Source organism: Equus quagga, chromosome 16, assembly GCF_021613505.1.
Source record: "Equus quagga isolate Etosha38 chromosome 16, UCLA_HA_Equagga_1.0, whole genome shotgun sequence".
NCBI lineage: Eukaryota > Metazoa > Chordata > Mammalia > Perissodactyla > Equidae > Equus > Equus quagga.
In genome coordinates this window covers 40,350,862-40,371,819 of record NC_060282.1, presented here as the reverse complement: position 1 = coordinate 40,371,819, position 20,958 = coordinate 40,350,862, and the positions used below count along the sequence as shown (strand labels likewise).

Sequence of the window (20,958 nt, the reverse complement as noted above, 5' to 3'; positions counted from 1 at the left end):
ACGTGAACAGGTGGTTTGACTCTGGAGCAGCAGTGGGAACTTCAGGATTCTTTGTCAGCAAGTGTTTGAATGCCTTTGGAAGAACTTCCTCTCTGAGTATTTAGAAGCCTCTTCTCTCTAGGGGTAAAAGTATGTGCTCTGTGCCTGGATATCTATTATGTAGCTCTATAGTTCACTTATTGAATATCTGTTACATACCAGGCACAGGGTTGTCTTACATACATCTCACTTAATCCTCACAACCACCCCATGAAATAGTATGGCATAGGCATATGATATTCTCTCCACTTTTCAGATAAGGAGGCTGAAGTTCAGGTGGATCAATTTCCCAGTGTGCCTAACGATAGCACGGCTCACCAGATCTGCCTGCCTTTTTCAACTATAACAGCGTGCCTGGGAGTGAGCTAGCTGGAGAGTTTTAGGAGATGAGGCTGGGAAAGTGGTGGAGGACTTTGAATTTTATTCTAAGGGAGACACCAAGCTTTGGATTCATTTATTCATTTGGTGCCTATTTATTGGGCACCTAATGTGTACCAAATAGTCTAGGCACTGGGGGCATGACAGTGAATCAAAAAACATAAACCCCTGCCTTCCAGAAGCTTACATTCTGGCTACTGGAGGTTTTAAACAGAGAAATGACATGATCTAGTGTAAGCTTTACAGGGGTCCTTCTGGCTGTGGTGTGGAGCTTCATCTGCAGAGGGGTGAGGGTTGTGGCAGGGACACCAGTTAGGAGGTGACTATAGCAATCCATGCAAAAGAGGTCAGGGCTTGGATCCCAGTAGTAGCAGAGACGAGAAGTTGGATTCTATATAGACTTAGAAGAAAACATCAATGGGATTTGCGGAGCAATTGGATGTGGAAATTGCTTGTCCAGGCCTTAAATAGAACTCCGATCAGCCTACATCCTCAACCTGTGCTCTTTTAATTATGTTAAAATGCTCAAGCGTAAAGTGGCTTCACAACAGTATTCAATTTAGTGAAAAACAGCTCCTTTTAAGCTCCTTAACACTAAGCTTATGAAAGGAGAATCCTAGTTGGTGCCCTGAGGAGGCAGGACAGAGCTCCATTTCCCAGGAGCGTTTATCATCCAGGCTGCAGTTGACTAGCCTGCTCCCTCGAAGGTCACATGCCTGGGTGGCAGCACTTGTGTGGTTATACATGAGATTTGTAGCATGTCTGTCTCAGAGCCACTCAAAGTCACCTTCCCTAAGGTGAGGCAGGAGGCTGGGTCCTCTTAATAAGATTTAAGCCCACCTTCACGTTTTTCTCCCTGTGTTATTTCTCTGAAACAACATTATGTGGTCCAAATCAGAACAGGTTTTAATTCTCAGTCACAAAGTGGGACATTTAGTGTATAGTGTTCCAATTTTTTTAAGTTTGGGCAACAACTTTCTTGTAGTTAACTTTTACTGAGCAGACATAGGCACTCAAAAATGGTTTTAGATATGCCAGATCCACCAGTAACTTTAATAACCTCAAGATCCAAATTTGTGTTTCCCAAGTCAATGAAATTGTCACCAAGCTGTTTGTGCAGTAGGTGAATAAAATGTCATCCTCATTCAATTAATTTTCCTTGACCTTAAGTGAATGACCTTATATTTTCAAGTAGGAGAGGAAAATGACCATGGGTGAACATAAATATTGCATCTGCTTCACAGCCATTACATTACTGAGGATACCATGGGCGGCTTTCTAAACTTGTGGACTTAGACTAACAAGCAATCTCCTACATGCCTTATCTTGAAGTAGAGCCAAATGACTGAGTTTCAATTAGTCATTGGAATGCCCCATGATCTGCCTAGAGTCCTCCTAACTGTATCTTCTATATGGGATCTAACGTCCCCCCAAACTTGGCCATCCATTGGGTCCTGCTGGGCTCGTTGTCCAGTTAAGGATATGATTAGAGGCTCTCATTTCCTTGCCTGCGGACAGCATTTGCACAACCCTTTTTTCCATTAATCTGCCCTGGAGATCAGTCCTGAGGGTGCTGCTTTGCTGTGTCAGCCACACTCTGAATCAGGTAGCCACACCAGCAAGAGATGAATATGCATGCCTCTGATTCCCTCCTGCCTCCAGAATGCAGATGAGGGGCCTTGCCATTTTTTTAAAATTTAAAATCAACTGGAGAAGCACTTATTTTATTTTATTATTTTTCCCAGGGCTACGTCCGAAGAGGACTCTGCGTTTGGTGCTCTGGACTGCCGAAGAACAAGGTGGAATTGGTGCCTTCCAGTATTATCAGTTACACAAAGTAAGAAAGCAGCCATGGATTGCTGGGCATTTGCACGTGTAATATCAATGTAAATCTACTAAAAGCGTTGGTGCTTTTGGTTTAAAGATTCCCTGTATTGTCCTGAAGACTCTCAACAGTACTTTGTGGTAGGCTGACCCCAGCAAACACCCCTTGCAAAAGCCTTCTTTTCAAGTCCTATAAAGAAGAATGCACTGGTGAACAGAGGGTGCTGTGTGGAGCTGAGGGTTCTTCTATTTCTACGTCAGTCTGTGGCCTTAGAAAAATCCCAACTGCCGTGTTGCCATTTTCTTAAAGTCTCTCTAGTTCTGCTACACTGGTGGATGCCAGAGAAATAGTAATAGGTAAACATTCCTTCTCCCCATGGAGCCTACTGTCATACTTTGATGCCCTAAATCTTCCTGGGAACACTAGTATTTGAGAGCCAAGTCCTGAGGCCTGGAGTCAGCCAGGATCATTGATAATGACAGTGGGAAAGGCAGCAGCAGAGGTCTTAGACCTGGGAATGTGGAGGACAGCTTAGTTTGACACTGAGTATAATAAGGCAAAAGTGAAGCTTGAGGCAAGAAGGTAATAGTGGAAGATCATGATTAGAAATAAAAGACCACATTTAAGGTGAGGGACAGGAAGATTAATATCAAGAACAACCTTTGAGAGAAGGCAAAGTCTACAAGCTCAGAAATACTCTGAATTAATCAAATGTTAGTTCAAAGAGGAATTCCCAAATCAATGGGCGGGCTGCTGAGCAATGATGGTTCGGCAGAGGAGCAGGGTCTGGTCTGCTTCTGCTGCTGCTGCTGCTGGATTGTTTTTCATGCATCCAGATTAGAAGGAACAGATTTTGCAAACTTAAATTATCAAATCAGAGAGAGGTTTATTTATTTCTGAGTTGTGTTTATATCCTTTTCGATCATTTTACAGAGTCAGTGTCTATGACCCTATTTCAGTTAGTTAAAGCTTAAGAGAGGTGAGTTCAGGGTCATGAATTTGGTCACTGAACATGGTTATTTACTGTACAAAGGAAAACCATGCCTATGCCCAACTCTTTCACCACTTCAGTTCTTCCGTCCCAAGTGATCCTAGGGAATAAGATAATTACAGATAAGTGTCCTTTGGTTGGTGGGTCAGTGATACCTTTTATATGTTGTGGTGGACAAAAACATTAAATGAGATTTATTCTAGATCAGCAACAATCAATTGATATTTCTGACCACCTATTATGTTTCATGCACTATATTAGGCATTAGGTTTAGTGTCATTAAAACAATTCACCCTGACCTTACTGAGCCTGCGATCTAAAGAAGGACACCGACTACTGAACTTCAATTATAATATAACATGGGAAGTGTTCTGATGAAGAATAAAGTATTGATGGCAGAGACAGGAAACTCACCTAACCTGGCCTTGGGAAGTGGTTGGGATAGGCTAAATGGAAGAAATGACATCTAAGTGGAGACCTGAAGACTGAGCAGAAGTAAGCTAAGGTAAAAGAGTTGTCAGGGAGGAGGTCAGAATTGGGTAGCAGGAACTGTATGTGCAAAGGCTGTAGGTAAAGAGAGCACAGCACACTGGAGAAGCTGAAAGGAATCCAGAGTGACTGGTGCATAGAATGCAAAATGCATAGAGGGGAGGTCAACAGCCTGAACAAGAATGTATGAATCATGTTCAGGAGTTCTCACTTTATCCTGAGGCAGGAAGGGTAACTAAATTATTTTTAAGGAGAACCTTTTAGATTCTATACATCTTGAACTCAGTAAAAAAGAGAATACTTAAAGAACTGTTTTAAGGTGTGTTTAGTGTCAATAATATACTCTACTCCAAGAAAAAAAAATTGGATTTAAACTGCAATGGATCTGGCTTAAAATGTCCTCACCCACTGAAATTCTTTAGATCTATACAAAAGTTTATTTCTCTGTAAGATTTTGAAATTTGACTGTCTACTAAAATACATGGACGAAATCAGAAATGACTTGATTTTAAACTTCTAAAGATTGGCAGGGATATATACATCTCTGATGTACATATAAAGGGCATGCAACCACATTAACAGAGTTGCTTTATCTGGACAATATCCATGTTGTCTTTATATAAATGTGTCTATATATTGGTGGTTGGTCTGATTTTCATTTTAAGAGATGGAAGGAAGAAATTCCAGAAAGGGGAACTTAGGTGTTTGTTTTAGGATAGCTCTTTATCTCACCTTTAAAAAGACAGTCTATGTGTTTTATATGCTACAGCAAATTTCAAAGGACTTATTCTGTGTTCTTATGATTAACATATGGATAGAAGCATTGTCAAGAACATAATCATTTCTGGGGTGGTTGAGTTTAACTTTACATAAATATGATAAGCAAGTCACAAGCCAGGGAGGACAAATCTGATTGTCTTCAAACTTCTCTTATAGCATCATTTCGTGCCAGAAAATGGTCAATGTCCAGTTCACTCCAGTCACAACAGAGAGATCCTCTGTTCTAAATAAGATTATGATAGCTGCTGAAACAAATTAGCCCTAAAATTTTAGTGGCTTAACATAATGGAAATTTATTTCTTGCTCACTTAACATCCAGTTTAAGGAGGGCTCGGATCCAAATAGTTATTCAGGGATCCAGGCTGATAGACTCTTCAACAGCATGGCTTTTAATATTGCCTTGAGCATCAATCTTCAGCTGACAGTCAGGGGAAGAGGGGCAGGTTTTTTGGGACGGTTCTGGAAGTGGACATGGAGTGGCAGAGAGTTTATGTTCGCTTCACTGACGTCTGAAAGGACCTTCTTCCACCATTAATCATGGTTACCTCTAAGAGAAAACTAGGATTAGGTGGATATAGTGAGTTGTATAACTGAATTGTTTTAACTTTCATGAAGTAAAAATATTAGTTATATAGTGAAAGGAAATAAGTAAAAAAAGCAGGGGCATTAGTAAACATTTACTTGACAAAAGTTTTTATTTTATTTGAAAGAGAATGCTATATCTTATAAACCACGAACGGCAGGCAAAGGACTATATCCTTCCTCCTCCAATGAATACTCACCAAAACACTTGAAGTACAATTAGAGACTGGTTACCACCTCTGAGCTTTTCAGGCCTTGTGTTTTGCCTTCTCCCTTCAAATAAGAAGCTAAATATACTACTGGCTGTCAGGAGAACTGGTTCTAGTCTTCGTTCTGCCAATGAGACATCAACAATGAAGTCCCTCAGCCTCTCAGAGACTCACTTTCCTCATCTCATCTTACTAAAACTTATCTCCCCTTCTCAACCCTTGCAATGCGGAGAGAATCCCAGGTTATAATTATGCTTTGCTCTATTGAGAACACAAATTGTGATTTTATTTACACTTGAAATGTACAATTAAGCATGCCATTCTAAGTTGTAGTATCATCTGTGAGAAAACCAAGGCAATATTATCTTCAGCGGTACAACCGGAGATCAGTAAACTATTACTGAAACTACAATAGACACTCCAGCCTGAAAGAAGTTCAATCTAGCATCCCTGTCACACTTGCTCCTTCTTCTCTATTCATTATTTCTATTAATGACAGCATCATCCTCCCCATCGCCAGGTATCAAAATGTCACTGACATCTTCTCCTCCTTCCTCTTCTTTGTGCCCCACATCTAATCAACAGTAAAGCACTACTGAGCCTACAGTCTATCACTTTAGATGCATCCTCCATTTCCATGCTCTCTGTATTTTCTTGAGGTCAAGCTTTCCATTATACCCACCATATCAAGTTAATCTTCCTGAAGCCCAGCTCTAATCAAGTAAACCCTCTGCTCCCAAACCTTCAGTTGTTCCCTAGTGCTAATAGAATCCAGTCCAAACTCCTTAGCTTCTTGGCCCTTGTGGTCCTCCATGCCTGGTTTCCTCCCCACCCTCTCCTCTGTGTTCTCTAGTCTGGCAAAAATGAGCAATTCTTTCACATCCCACACTGATTTTTCTTTGTATCATTAATCATACAGTTCCTTTTCCTTACATTCCCTTCCTTCCCATCTCTGCATGTTCTTCAAGGATGAGCTCAAATGCTTTCTTTTCCATAGAACATTCTCTGACTAAATCTCTAACCCCTGATTGAATATAATCTCCCTATCCTTGAAACTAATATAACACCTTATCTAGAAATTTCTAAAGATGTGAAATACTTTCTAATCTATAGGAAGGAAAGAAGGAAGGGAGGGAGGGAGTCAGGATGAAAGGAAGGAGAGATGGAGGGAGGAAAAAAACAAAAGAAGTCAGTCTTTAGCCATAGGACCTTGCATTCTACTTAAAAATTAACTTTAAACTCACACATAAGAAATTTAGTATAAGAAACAATATATAATGAGGTTCTAAGGTATTTACGAAAAGTATCTTACTCTCGTGAAGGACTCTGACAGTGTGCAGAGTGGTGTAAAGGCTTAATACATTAAATGTAAAGGGGTTAGAAAAGAGAGAAATGGCTATAAGAAATAGTCATGAGGAAGGCTCAGGACACAATTCTTGAGGAGTAAGTGGATTTGACTGGGTAATCAGGAGGGGAGAAAAGGGAAAGTTATTTCTCTTCATACTAAGGATAACTGAGTTCTGAGGTATGCCTTTGGCATCAGTATGGATGATGTCAAACAGGAACAGAACTTTTATTGGGGAGGACCTGTTTTGGTGATTGTAAAAATATAATATTTGAACTTTTAAAATAACTCTGCTAGCATTTTTATGGTGCCATTGTGGTTATCAGGGATCAGTAAGTTATGGCCTGTGGGCCAAATCCAGCCTTACACCTGTTTATGAACAGACCTCGAGCTAAGAATGTTTTGTATACTTTTAACTGATTTGTGATAGAGATTCTGTCTGGCCTGCAAAACCTAAAATATTAAATATCTGACCCTTCACAGAAAAAGTTTGCTGATCCTTAATTTATATGATAAAAATCATAAAATATTTTCACATTGTTATTTCTATACAATAACTTCTTTATGGCCTTATATGACCTAAATGATAATTTTATAAAATTTTTTGGAGCCAATTAGATATTTTGCAGGAAGATATTATTGTAATATTATAAATGCACATGTACTATCCTTTTTTCTATGTATTCTTATTTGGTAGCGTTTAATAGTAAAGTTGGGTATACTTACATAGTATCAGTTATGGAGAAAAACAATATGTAGAAGATTATTATTCCTTCTTTTTGTTGCTCTGAAGATATCCTTTCTTCCTCCTCATAGAATCTTTTCAATAATGAAAGTTCTATAAAGGCTATTTTAATGGAAACATATAGCTAAACTCTTGTGAGAATGAAATTAACATTAACATTCATTATCCTTTTCTTAGTAAATACATCTTTGTTTACAATTTACTTTTATTAATACATTCGCAGAAAAATAGATTAAAGTGATTTAAAATTATATCTTAATACTTATTGCCAAACTAATTTTCCAAAATTGTATTCCGATTAATAGCTACCTTTACTTCATAATTATGCTTTCTTATAATATGTGTTAAATTATTATAATAATTGCTAGCATTACTAAATTATTATAAAATAGATAAGGCTAATTGTGGTTTGTGTATAAATTTTGAAACTCATGTGCAACTTTATTGTTAATGTCTAAAACACTCTTTCCAAGAAAAGAAACTTTGTCTCAAAAAGGTCTATAAGCATTTTGGCAGCAGTTACTAGGTAAAATAATTCAAACAGGAAATATTGAGTTTTTCACTATATTTTGGAGTCAAGTAGAATAGAAATCATTCCTTGGGTCCATCCAGCATACCTGTAACAATTCATAGCAGAAAGTCCCATAAAGGATGTGTATGTATTTTTCTCTTATTAAAAAATTGCCATTTCACATATTTTGCTAAGTTGTAAAATTTTCTCTCCTGGTTTTAAAGTTCTTTTCACTCTCTCTCTTCACATTAGCACATGAACTTGAGAATTATTTCTATTGTTTGCGCTTTATGTTTATTGATTTTTCTAGAAGTAACACAAATTTTATGCTAACAGTGTTTTATTGAGGTAGAATTAGCATCCAGTAATAAAAGGCACAGATCTTAAGAATACAGCTCAATATATTAGGCAAATGTATACCCCTGTGTAACCATCACTGAGATCAAGATGTAGAGCATTCCTGTCACCCTGGGAAGTTTCTCTTTCAGATCAACCTCTGACTCCACCAAAGGTAACTCTTATGCTGATTTTTATCAGCACAGTTTGGTTATGCCTATTCTTGATTTTCATCTGAATGGAATCTTACAGCATGAATTCTTGAATCTGGCTTCTTGCACTAAACAGAATGGTTTTGTGATTCATCCATGTTGTTGCGTTAACAGTAGTTTGTCCCTTTCTATGGCGGAGTAGTTTTCTATCATATGAATATACCACACCTTCTTCATCCATTCTCCTACTGATAGACATTTGGGTTGTTTTTAGTTTTAGCTGTTGTAAAAAGGCTGTTACAAGCATTTTTGTACAAATCTTTTGGTGGATACATGCATTTCTTTCCTTTTCTAGGAGTAGAATTGCTGGGTGATGTGAAAGGTGTATGTCTAACTTTATTAGAAACTGCCAAACAGGTGGAAGGCTGTACCATTTGACATTCTCACTGGCAACATATGAGAGTCCTAATTGCTCCCCATCCTTCTCAATATGTTGTATTGTTAGATTTTTTATCTCTGGCAATTCTCATGGGCATAGTATTTTTATATTTTTCAAGGTACAGTTCTGAAGAGTTCCAAGAAAAGTTCCACCTCCACTTCTAATGACCACCATTCTTTGTCCCTCTCCTGCTTCCTTGCCTTAAGACTACCACCTTCATTCTGTGTTCTGCCTAGTGATTTAAAGGAGATTGAAGGCCTTTTTACCCTGCATGAGGTTTATGGTGCTGTTAATGGTTGCAGTGACCTTATTTCAACTTGGAGGAACACCTTGGGAGAGCAGGACACAGAAATGCCATCTTACTTATACCCACAGCTGACTCCCTGGAGCAGACTTCACATGGAAGCCAGGGGCTGTTGGAACTCAGCTGGTACTAAAAAGTGATCTGAGGCAAGAATATTCCTGAAAAGGGTTTGGAGAGGGAGATTTCTGTTATGCCCAGAAAATAGGTTATTCTAAAAGAAAGGAAAAGATGGCAGAAAATGCCTTTGTCTTGTTCTTTATTGATGACATTATTATTTTTTAAAAATATGAACTTTATTGGTTGAATTCAGCTTGCATTCTCTAAGAAGGAAATTTGACCACTAGAGAAGGATATTATTGTGCTCTAGTGATTTTTAAGAGTTTACTTATAGGAGTGGAATTTAACTTTGGAATTAAAACTACTATAGATTATTTTATTGAATTTTTCAAATCAGTGAATAAAATGAGTGTTGTCCAGATGCCATTTGCCTAATCTGCTTTTCATGGGAACAATGTTACTTTCTTATCTGCTCTTAGAAGGAGAGCAAGATGACATTTCTCATGTCCTCAAATGTACAAAGTAAGAAAAAATACCCTGGAACAGTTTTAACTGGATTGATGGCATTTTTAAATTTTTTCCTTTTTAAGCAAAAATATGATCTGGCATAATTATAGTGAGTAAGGTAATCTGGCCTGGAGAAAGCCTCATTACCCAAGGTAATCAAATAAAATAGATTGATATGTTCTATTCTGGCATGGAAAATATTTTAACCTTTTCCTGATTTATTGCACAAACTGCTGGCAATTGAATTACAGGGATTATGAACACTACTGTGTTCTGGTAGCCATTAATAAGGTCAATATTTTAAATAGGCTTTATTAAATGAGGGATGGGATGTATGATCACTCTAAGTACATCAGTTTATCCTAACTCTAGCCAACTCTAAAACAGAAAAAGTTAGAAAATGAATATGTATCATATTTGTCAGAATTTCTTGTGTTGCCATGCTGAGGGACAAACTTTTCTCCTTACTTATATAAATATACAAAAATCCTATTCTTTCAGTAGTGAACTTCTTGCCAACTTCCCAACCCGCATTAGGTCATGCTTCACTCCAAAATAAAGGACTATGTTAGAAATGTTTGTGAGACTTCTTCATGTTATCTAGGCAAATAAGTTTCTTAGGCATTTTTATTTCATCAACCTCACTGCCTCTATATAATGTTAATTTAGCTAAAGTGACACTGCTAGAGTGAGAATAGTTTTGTACTCATCTGCAGCTCTGGTTATAAAAATAATAGACCTGATGTGCTCATTCAGCATAATTGTGTCTGGACCGTGTCTCCAGAGTGGCTTTCTTACACTGTTAATATTCCGTGCAGTATAGACGTACTAATCAGAGGTTATTGTCTCAATCATTACTGCTGGGCTTTTAATGCCTAGATATTTGCATTAGCCTGTCAAGCACATTACAAAATTGGTTTAAATTTCATTTATCTCAGTGTGTTTTTGGTCTAGAACCCCGTGTAGTTCCAACATTCACATAACTTCTACAGCACACCTGGGAGGTCTTTAGGATCTTATTAGAATTTGTGGATTTTATTTAAAAAAAAAAAAGGAAAGGCTGTCTTCTGCGTTCTCCTGTGTAGAATTCCATTATGACTATGGGACTTCAGAATCTTCGTGTGTATGGTATTTATATATAGATGTATGTCAGCCTGGACAGAGATATCAGAATATTCCCTTTAATATTAGGACAATCACATTATGCCACCTTGCAAATGAACATTAGTAGGCTATGACTCACCTCTTTCCTTTATCTCTCTTTAGAAGCGGTCCTTCTTAAGTAGTTTTTATTATTTTTTTCCATGTAAGAGAAAAGAAATAGTTTAAAATAAAAAGACTGGCTGTGACAACCAGAATGGAATCTTTCCGTGTTCCTAGGATGGCAAGACCTTGCCTACAGTTGTGAGGCAATAGCTAACTCATAATGTCTTATGATTTCAGGTCATAGTGAAGTTTGGCTTGAGTGTCAGTTGCAGCCCAATGCATGTAAAGAATAATCTTCCAACTTCTCTGCTACTGTTAGTAACCCAGATAAGGTGACTGCCTTTCAAGGTTGGTTCTGGGAACACTGTGCCAAAACACCGAGGGAAATTATTGTGACTAGCATCTTATTCATTTATTCTCCATTCCTGAAACCACGAAAAAGGACTTTAATTTGTATCCAGCCTGATTTACTAGCTTACTAGAGGTTGCCTACTAGGCACAAGTAGTTTCTGCCTCAGTGCTTCCCTATGCTAACCAGGTTGTGATCTGACCCAGAAGGACCCGTAGCATATTTAGTGCACGAAGTTTCTAAGGAAATCAGGTTGGCTCACCAGGATACACAAATCTGAACCGAGGTGTCATGCCTTAGGCTCACCAGTGACCTTTATGGGTCAGATCCTTTGTGACTGAATTGTCCCATCACATGCACTTTGGCCTTACTAAGTTACAGAGTCAGCAAATGACTTTTGAATCACCAGAACTATTTTAATTTGCCTGAGACTGTCTTCTTCCCTCTGTCTTCTAAAGTAGAGATTGGCAAACTTTTTTAAAAAGTAGTAAATAGTAAGAATTTTGGACTTTCAGGCCATATAGTTTCTCTACTCAACTCTGTCATTGTAGTGCAAAAGTAATCATAGACAATAGTAGACAAATGACCATGGCTGTTTTCTAATAAAACCTTATTTAAAAGAAGGAGGAGGAGGAGGTATAGATGGAGGAGGAGGAGAAGAAGATGAGGAGGAGGAGGAGAGGGAGGAGGAGGAGAAGAGGCTGAGTGGGAGGGGGAGGAGGAGGAGGAGAGGGAGGAGAAGAAAGTGGTCAGATCTGGCACACTGGCCATAGCTTCCTGACTCCCGTTTTAAACTTTATTGGGAAGAAGTTTAGAGAACTCTCTTCCGAAGCCTTTTCCAGCCTCACAGTCACGTTTTGGTGGAAGAGGTTTGTAGCACATAGTGGAATTCAACATTTAGAGCGTCTCGTATCTAACATTTAGCTGTGTCTTGGTAGGCTTTAATATGAGTGTTATTTGTAAGCTCAGCATTCAAGAAGTTGTAGTTGTGTTTCCCCTTAGGTATTTGGCCAGCAGAACACACCATCACCAGGTCAGTCTTTTGCCTTAGTTATAGCCCAATGAGCCACACAACAGGTAAAGTAACCTGGTTGGGTTGGAGGAAGGGGTTAACATACTTTCCCAGTATTTCTTAAAGCAAGAACACTATCCTTTATTAAGATAACTAAACGAAATAATATTCAAAAATGTATTTTAAAGGGCATCTTTTTTAAAAGTCTATACATATGGAAAGGTCTTGTAAAGAAATGAACACTCCAGTACATCTTGGCAACTTTCCTACTAATCCCTTAACAATTGTAATTCACCGTTTAACCATACACTAGGTTTAGCCATAGATTTGCCTGCAGTATTTCTTTTTTAAACCTGAACTGTTGTCTGAGAGAGAGGCTTTTCCCAGGAGACCGCAAGCATATCATGTTTTTTCATAATCAGTAGCCCTTCTGGAAGTTTCTCCCCTACCTCTGGCTGCTGTGGTTTTTGTGTACTTTCGCTAGACTCATACACAACCATCAAAGAATAGTCTGCTGAAGATGACTTGAGGAATGAATGGGAAGAATAAAACAGGCAGGGTTGCCAGCAAGGGCAATGCTAGAAAGCAGCTGGTGGTGGTGAGTTCACTTTGAGCAACAGTGTCCAGAAGCCACAGTAGGCAGTACTGAAACTACATTACTTTCAGGGCTGAAAATCAAACAGGGACCTGAGAAGCCGAGGCGTGGGACACAGTTGTGAGTACAACTTGAGTACTTTTCATAGTCCTTTGCCCTTCTTTCTCAGCCATTCCTATAAGTATTAATCTAAGTCCTGTGTTGTCTTAAAGGTGCCCCTTGTCTCCTAGCAGAGTTGGTCTTGGTTTGGCTTTCTAGCTTTCTTATCAATTGGGGCACATCTATAATTCCTTCCGACTCATTTATTTGTGTAAAAAAACACAAAGGCATAATTTTTTCCTAACCAAATGACTAGAACTTTTATTCCTTATTTTCTTTCAGAAGATCTCACTGTTGCATGCTCTTATCAAACGCTTGTCCTGCATTTGCAATTATTCGTTCTAGAAGCTGAGGTTACCCCTAGCAACCAGCAGTTTGTCTAAACTGCTTTGGTTTCAGAGTTCTCTTAAAGGAGAGTTCTCAGAATCAATTTCTAAAGGGCTTTTATACCCCACACAGCAAAACATATATAAACAACAGTTCAAACTTTAAAAGCTTAACAAGGCCTTTCAACAAAAGTTTAAACTGCTTACATAACATGAGCTATCTTGAGCTTAGACTGAATTTCCATTACTACTTAAAACAGGAGTGTAATTTGCTTTTTATTGATTTCTATAGTTTCATTTAATAAAGCTCATCCAATGAGATGCACCACCCCATGAAATCAGAGTCCATGCCCTGGGAAATACTTGTAAATGTGTTTCAGGAAACTCCAGGTATTAACTGACAGTTGGGAGAGTGTATGGCGTGCATCCTTCCCTCATCACTGGAATAACTGGATGGTGTTTTCCCTGCTCCAAAGCTCTGGGAAGTACTTTATTATGCCCCTCAAAGCCAAATGGGAAGCAACCAAACTGTTTTGTCATTTGAATTAGGAAAGGTCAAAGGGAAGAGAATGTAATAGTTGACAGAGGAAAGAGTGCTCTGTGAAAATTGTCCATTTTTTCCATGTAAGGGAAACTGATTTGTTTTTTTAATAGATCTGAGAATCCAGTACTAAAGATTTTGTTTGGATAGACTTATAAAGAGAAAAGAAACCATCAAGAATTTGGAAAGACCTCATTTCCCAAACAAATATGTAACAAGTTCTTAGTATTTACAAGATGTCATTGTAATCTCTTTCATCTATATGATCGTTTTATAAATAAGAGTACTCTTTTACAGACATAGAAAATAAAAGTACTCTTTCATAGAAATTGATAATAGTAATGACCGTGGTAGTTGCCAGGCCATGTACTGTTTTCCTTATTTCATACATGAAAAACAGAGGCTCAGAGAGGTAAAGAATATACCCAAGTTTACACAGCACCATGAGGTACAGAGCCTCAACTTGAACCTAATTTTCTATCTCTAGACTTCAGCCATAATGACTTCTATGAATAGGTACTTCTCTGCCACTCATCTTAAATATAGGATTTATATATATATATATATATATCTCCACTTGTCACAGTCTGAAGTACATACACACCAATATACTCAGGCATGCTGGATACAGTAACACACGAATGGATGAATGGAGAAGTCACTTCAAAGTGCTTAGTTTAAAACATAGATAGCACAGAATCATATTCTACAGCATTTATGGAGAATAAGGCCAAGGGATATTGTATAATCATGCAGACATCACCTGTCACCAATAATTCTCAGTGTTTTATATTTGCACTTTCTCTGGAGAGTATAAAAATAAATGTTTATTTGTTCAGGATGTTAGCTCTAAATCCTGATACAATGACTGAAAAAACAAACATTTTAATCTTCACTATAACTTTCTCTTACTTTGGGCATTTTTTAAGTAAAGTTGTTAGCTGGACAATAGATAAAATCAAAAAACATCCAAAAAGAACTTTTAGTGATAAGAAGCTCTTTCTCACATGAATAAATGTTAAGATCATTCCACTATTTAAAGGTTATCTTCAGATCAGAGGCTCCCAGGATACCACATTAGGACATCTCCCACTGCTTCTACTCTTAAAAGAAAAGAAAAAGGAGAAAAACCTCTCACCATTGCAAGATGGAAATAGAATATGTATTTATCTGTTTACATCTTTTCTACACGTGTAAAGCTTAGACACCTAGGAAAATATATCAGGACCCCCCACAAATTGAGTCCTGCTTTCTTCTTCCAACGTAACTGGGCCTGATACGCCAAGGACAGGGATCCACCAGGAGGGAGCCTGCTTGTGCTGTTTTTAAAGATTTCCAAGGACAGAGATTTCACTTATGTCAATATATTTTTAACATTATCAGACAATAAGCATATCCCAGACCATGTCCACTTAGCAATGTCTTAATTTAAAGATGCAATTTAGAATACTGGAGGAATAATTATAAAAGAAGGTAGCTGTGAGGGTACCTTAATCTTACCTGCCTTGGGAGTTTCTGTGTGAAGGCACTAAGGAAGGATAGGGGAATTGCGGGAGAAGGTGATGGATTGTGAATTGTAAAAGAGAAATTTAAACATTATTTGCAAACTGAACTCAGAGAACAAATGATTTAACACTTGTCCTGGTTTTTTGTGTTTGCTTTTAAGAAATTGAACTCTATTCTTTCCTTGGTCAGGAGATCAAATAATTTATAAACTTTAACACATTCTTTTCTTCAAAATTAAGAGCCCAGTTTGTTAGTTACTTTAACTGGCAAACTGCTTTCTGAATGTGTTAGAAAATCGTACCTGCAACAGTGGGTTGGTGCCTGCTCTTCTTCAGTGAGAAGTGGCTGTGATCAAGAGCTGCCGCTCTCGGGTAGTTCAGAATGACAAAGTCTAATACAATAGAAAAGGAAAGGAAAATGAAAATAAAAGACAAATTCAAAAGTGAAACAAACAGTTGGAGTCTATGGCTTCACTAAGCCTACTGGCTTCCACAAGAGCTTGGCAGAAAGGTTTTGACCACCCATGTGATTTTTATCTTATCTTTTAGGCAGTTACCTTAATATGGCACACTGTAGTGATGGCTTCCATTGAAAAGCTCTATTTAAATATGTTTTTCTGAATCACCAAGACAAGAATGGAGCAAATAAAGATGGAAAAAATATTCACTTGTACACAAAGCTTCTACCTTCAGTTCTCTAAAACTGTAGTTAATGCTTAATTACGCTGACATACCTATTGTACAAAAATATTGAGAATGCAAATATAATTTCCCAACTAATTATTTCATTATATGGAAGTGACACATGCAAAGTAAAAAATTAACATCATCTTCGTAAGAGCCAGCAATTGTGGACTTTCGTATTGAAATTTTCAAGTGGAATGAAGTGCACTTTTCTTGTGACTACTCTGATTAAGTGGAAAATGCCTTCTATATTTATGTGTATAGTAGCACCTTCTTTTAGCAGATATTTACCATTAAAGTAGGAGAGTGAGATTTATGTGAGTAAATTATTACTGACAGAGAAACCCAAGGGATGATAAGGGGTATGGCTGCCAGGAGCTGCAACAGTCCAGACTCTACCTCTTTTCTTAACATGGATCAAGGAGTTGATGTGTGAATAGTGGTGGAAAAAACTTCCTTTTATTTTTAAAAAACACAACCATTCACACCTCTTTAGCTAGAACAACAGAATGTCAAATAATGTATTCTCAAATTTAAACTGGAAAATAATGGTGGAGGCTGAGGGAGGGGAGAGGGAGTAACTTCATGAGATTGACTGGAAGAGATTCAATTCTCTATTTCTTTGATTTAAGGATTATCAATTGTAAGGAGTGCCGTTAGGGTTAATAAAGCTTTTCAGGAAAATAAAACTACATTAAATAAATAGTTTTTTAAAATTGACAATAGCATAAAATAACTCACACTTTTGTAGTTAGAATAAAAGTCTATCTGAGTCTAAAGATGGTACTGAATACCTTTTGGTCATTCGCAGTGAGGCCTCAGTGTCACAGTGAGAGGCCACTTTGTGTAACCTGTGCTCCCTGTTTTGACAGGGGCTAAAGATGCATATTTAGGGTTGACAGTGTTATTATGTGGCATATTGAATACAGACTTTTCTCTATATTTCCAATTTGGCTAAGTTTTTTTTTTTTTCATTTTAATATTTGTAAAAGCCATACAGCTTCTCCTGAAAGTCTAAGGAAGCTTTTGATAGGTTGTTCAGTACCTGAGTGGAGGCCTCCATGCTGCATGTTTGGTTACGCCAACCTTTGCTAACCTTGAACACTTGGGATCTGATCTGAAGATCTGGTGACTTCTTCTGCCTTTAATTGTTCTACCTCACATGTGAAAATCAATCTTCTGTGTACATCAAAACTGTATGAAGAATTTTGATCAATAATTAAAACTCAAGTTAAAATTCAGTGATCTGTGTTGATACTAACGCAAATAACTTAACTGATGTAAATGTATAACATGAATTACCAGAGACCCTTTCTGTGTGATGAAGTTTGCACATAGACAAGCAATGACAGCTAACAGTACAATTTTTTTGTTGCCTGGTATTTGGCAAGTATCTTATGGAATGTATCAACAGCAAGATGCATTCCAATTTCCAAAATGCTAAAATGGGAGAAAAATGTGATTTTTATAATCAAGGAAATTTGCTGTGTATCTCTTTAATTTTATAGTGGCAGAAATAGGAGATACAAAAAAATAAAAAAAGCTGTATTTTAGTAGCTTATTGGTTCCTGATTTACCTGAGATAGTCCAGTTTCCACTCATTGTCCTGTTGTAATTATTAATCTTTCACTCTTAAAGGTGTCCTGGCTTGGGTGATAATTTATATGGCTATTTTGCTAAATATATGATGTAGTAATATGTTTTTTAATAATGAATAAAGTAACAAGATCTTGCAGTATTATCTAATTATTACTGTAATTTCAAGTAGTGATAAACATAAAGATGATTTTGAAATTTCTACAAGTCTAACATGATATGAAAATACCTGTGATTTATATTGGCAATAAAGTGACAGGTTCTGCTAATACTACTGTGGTTTGTTACTTACATTCATAATTGAAAGAGATGTTAAGGAAAATAAAAGATCTAGTTTTTTTCCCATTCAAGTTCACAGACCACCTCCAAGTCTATGAACCCCTAAGGGATGCCAGAATAGTAACTCCTGCCACAGAATAAACCTGCAAAATAAGTATTATTATGCCATCTTACAAATGAGTAAACTGAGGCACAGAGTAATTAAATAACTTGCTTAAAATTTTTCACCTAATGGCCAAGAAGTGTGTCAAATGACATTAGTATCTGTACATCACCTCCTCTAGCTCCCCAGTGGCAAGCACCATTGAAGTGGGAATTGTAGTATCCACCCCACTCTGAGCCGGACAACCCCCTCACACTGTTATCCTGATCACCTGCACTTGCTCGAACACCAATGAGTCCCTGACGAAGACTGCAGGTAGCCAAACAGACGTTTTGGGAGAGGTCTTTGTGCCTGACTAACTGCTTTTATTCGACTTGCCTCGAGCATTTCTGGTGTTTAGTCCCCTAAGTGCTTCTCAGGTGGCTTCCCAGAAGGAGCATTATTTCCAACATATTTGATGCTATTTTCTGCCATAGCTATTTTCCTCTTCTACCTTTAGGTGATTACTGCTGCCGCTTATGACTATTCTCAGATGAGGGAAATTGTTTTTCTACACCTCCCTTAGCTCAATACAGGTACCCATTTGGATTTTTTTCTGTAATCACTATAATTCCTTAGCCTCCTTTTATCTAAACTATACCTATTAAATTATCTTAACTCTTCTCAAAGCTAAATTGCCTCATCTGTTTATTATTTTCCTTCATTTTGTCTGAATACTTTAAAACTCACAAAGTATGTGAAGCAATTCTTAAAGCTCTAAGTAGTCCCAAGTTGCATTTATTAGTTTCTGTGATTGAGTCTTACTGATTACACTGTGTATTATTGGTCTCATGTTGTACTAACTTTAGCATGTTTAAAATTTTCTATTTAAATGCCCACTTGGCAGTTTAGTTATTATTGCTCATCCCCTTCTTTTCCTATGAATGATGGTCATTTTATTTTGGCAAGTCTTTCATGTTGAGGGTTCTCATCTTTGATGTGAACTGATGATGACATAGGGTCTGCTAAGGATGTATTCAACCCTGTTTTCACCTGAAAAGGAGATGACTTTTGCTGCCAAGACTCCAGAATAAGAGTGTCTTATTATTCCATTATTAAAGGAACCTTAGAGCTTTCAGTTTTAGAGGTTTCACTTCAGTTTAGATAACTGAAGGCTATTTTTTAAATTGCATCACTCTCTATAGCCTTCTGGAAGTATTTATTTTTAGCATTTATGATGCAGGTTGTAAAAACTTTCATATTCTTGAGAACTTCATAACTTTCATATTCTTGAGAACTTCATAAAATATACACTAGATTCAGCTTACAACTTTAGTTGTTGAACCTTATGCTTTCTTGAGAAGATTAACAAAACAGGACAGATTCTGAAAAACTGATGTTGTCTTATCACCAACACCAGCAACCCATCATCATCATCAGTGTTATCTTCACCACCACCACCATCATCCAAAATAGCGTCTAGTTATGTGCTTGTAGGTTTACATGGACCCATAGACACACATATGTGTTTAAACACATAGATACATATGTTAATTCATTCATTCAGCACATGTTTATTGAGAGCCTTCTAAGTTCCAGGCACTCTTTTAAACTCTGTCCTCATCTTGCTTCCATTCTAGTGCATCGAGACTGATAACACATCAGATAAATAAGTAAAATAGTATGTTAGATGGAGAACGCAGGCAGGGAGAAAAATAAGACAGGGAACAGAGAGGATATGTGAGGAGGGAGTGGTTTAAATTTTTATTGGGGGGGGCAAGGAAGACTTCACTGAGGTGGTAATATTTGAATAAAGATCAGAAGAAAAGAAGAAAGCAAGCTATATGGCTATCTGGAATAGATCATTCTCGGTAAGGTGAAGAGCTGTTGCAAAGATGCTGAATGGAGAGTGTACTTGACATTCAGAAAATAACAAGAAAGCCAATGTGCTTGAAGTGGGGCAGTGAAGGGCAAGTAGTAGGACATGAGGTCATCACTGTTAAGGAGCCTAGATCATGTCAGGCCTCATGGCCATTTTCTCTGAGTGAGATTGGGACTATTGGAGGCTTTTGAGCAGAAGACTAACATCATCTGAATTAACATGTAAAATGATCACACTCAGATCTGGTTTGAGAATAGACTGAAGGCAAACTAGAACTGAACAGGCAATAATCCAGGTGAGAGATGATAGCTTGGACCAGGATTATGGTAGTTGAAGGGGTGAGAAAATGTCAGACTGCAGATATATTTTAAGGAGAGAGCCAAGAGGATCTGATGGCAGATTGTATATAGAGTGTGATAGAAAGGAGTCAAGTGTGACCCCACAATTTGGGGCCTGAGTAACTATAACTGGAGGACTTGAGACGAGGGGGTGAGGTGGAGATCAGGAGCTCAGTTTTGGACATGTTAAATTTGAGACATCAGAGACCAATGTGGAGAGGTCAAGTACACAGCTTGGTAAAAGAGTCTGGAATTCAGAGGAGAAGTCTAAAAATAGACAGGAGCATGGAGTTTTCCCCATAGACATGCTTCATCTGTAACAATAATGCTTTTCCTACTCTTTTAACACTTCTGCCTTCTGTCCAATGGAAGCTCAGCTTCTATGCTCTCAACACTGAGATTACTGTTTTTGCTCTTCAGGGGATATAGTGCCCTTAGAGGCCCTATCTCTTCATCATGAAGATCCTCTAGTCCCCAGAGTCATCATTCTTCGTAGGCTTCCTCCATCCCATCTTCATGAACTTCATTGGGAGTCATTGTCTCTGAGCTGTTCTCTCCCTACTCCTGATGTCTCTATCTCTCCCCTCCTTCCCCCTTGGCATTGTAGCTCTCAGCCCCTAAAAGCCATTGGATGCACCACTGTGCCATTCAACAAGTCAGTTGATTTTGTTGGATAGGGATGGTTTCATGACTAATTTGTTCAACCTTCCTTTGAGTTCAATTCAATATTCTATAGGTGACTTGAGGCTTCTTTAATCATAAAACCAAATAACTA

At 37.7% G+C, this 20,958-nt stretch overlaps 1 protein-coding gene across 2 annotated transcripts in view; it reads left to right on the top strand.

The window, feature by feature from the left end:
• The window catches only part of CPQ (carboxypeptidase Q), a 460,527-nt gene that overhangs the window by 358,104 nt on the left and 81,465 nt on the right, over positions 1 to 20,958 (top strand). For both annotated transcript variants that reach the window (XM_046642700.1, XM_046642701.1), the window contains exon 6: positions 2,163 to 2,254. In XM_046642700.1, the coding sequence (XP_046498656.1) occupies positions 2,163 to 2,254 (92 nt within the window). The remainder of the gene's footprint in view (positions 1 to 2,162; positions 2,255 to 20,958) is intronic.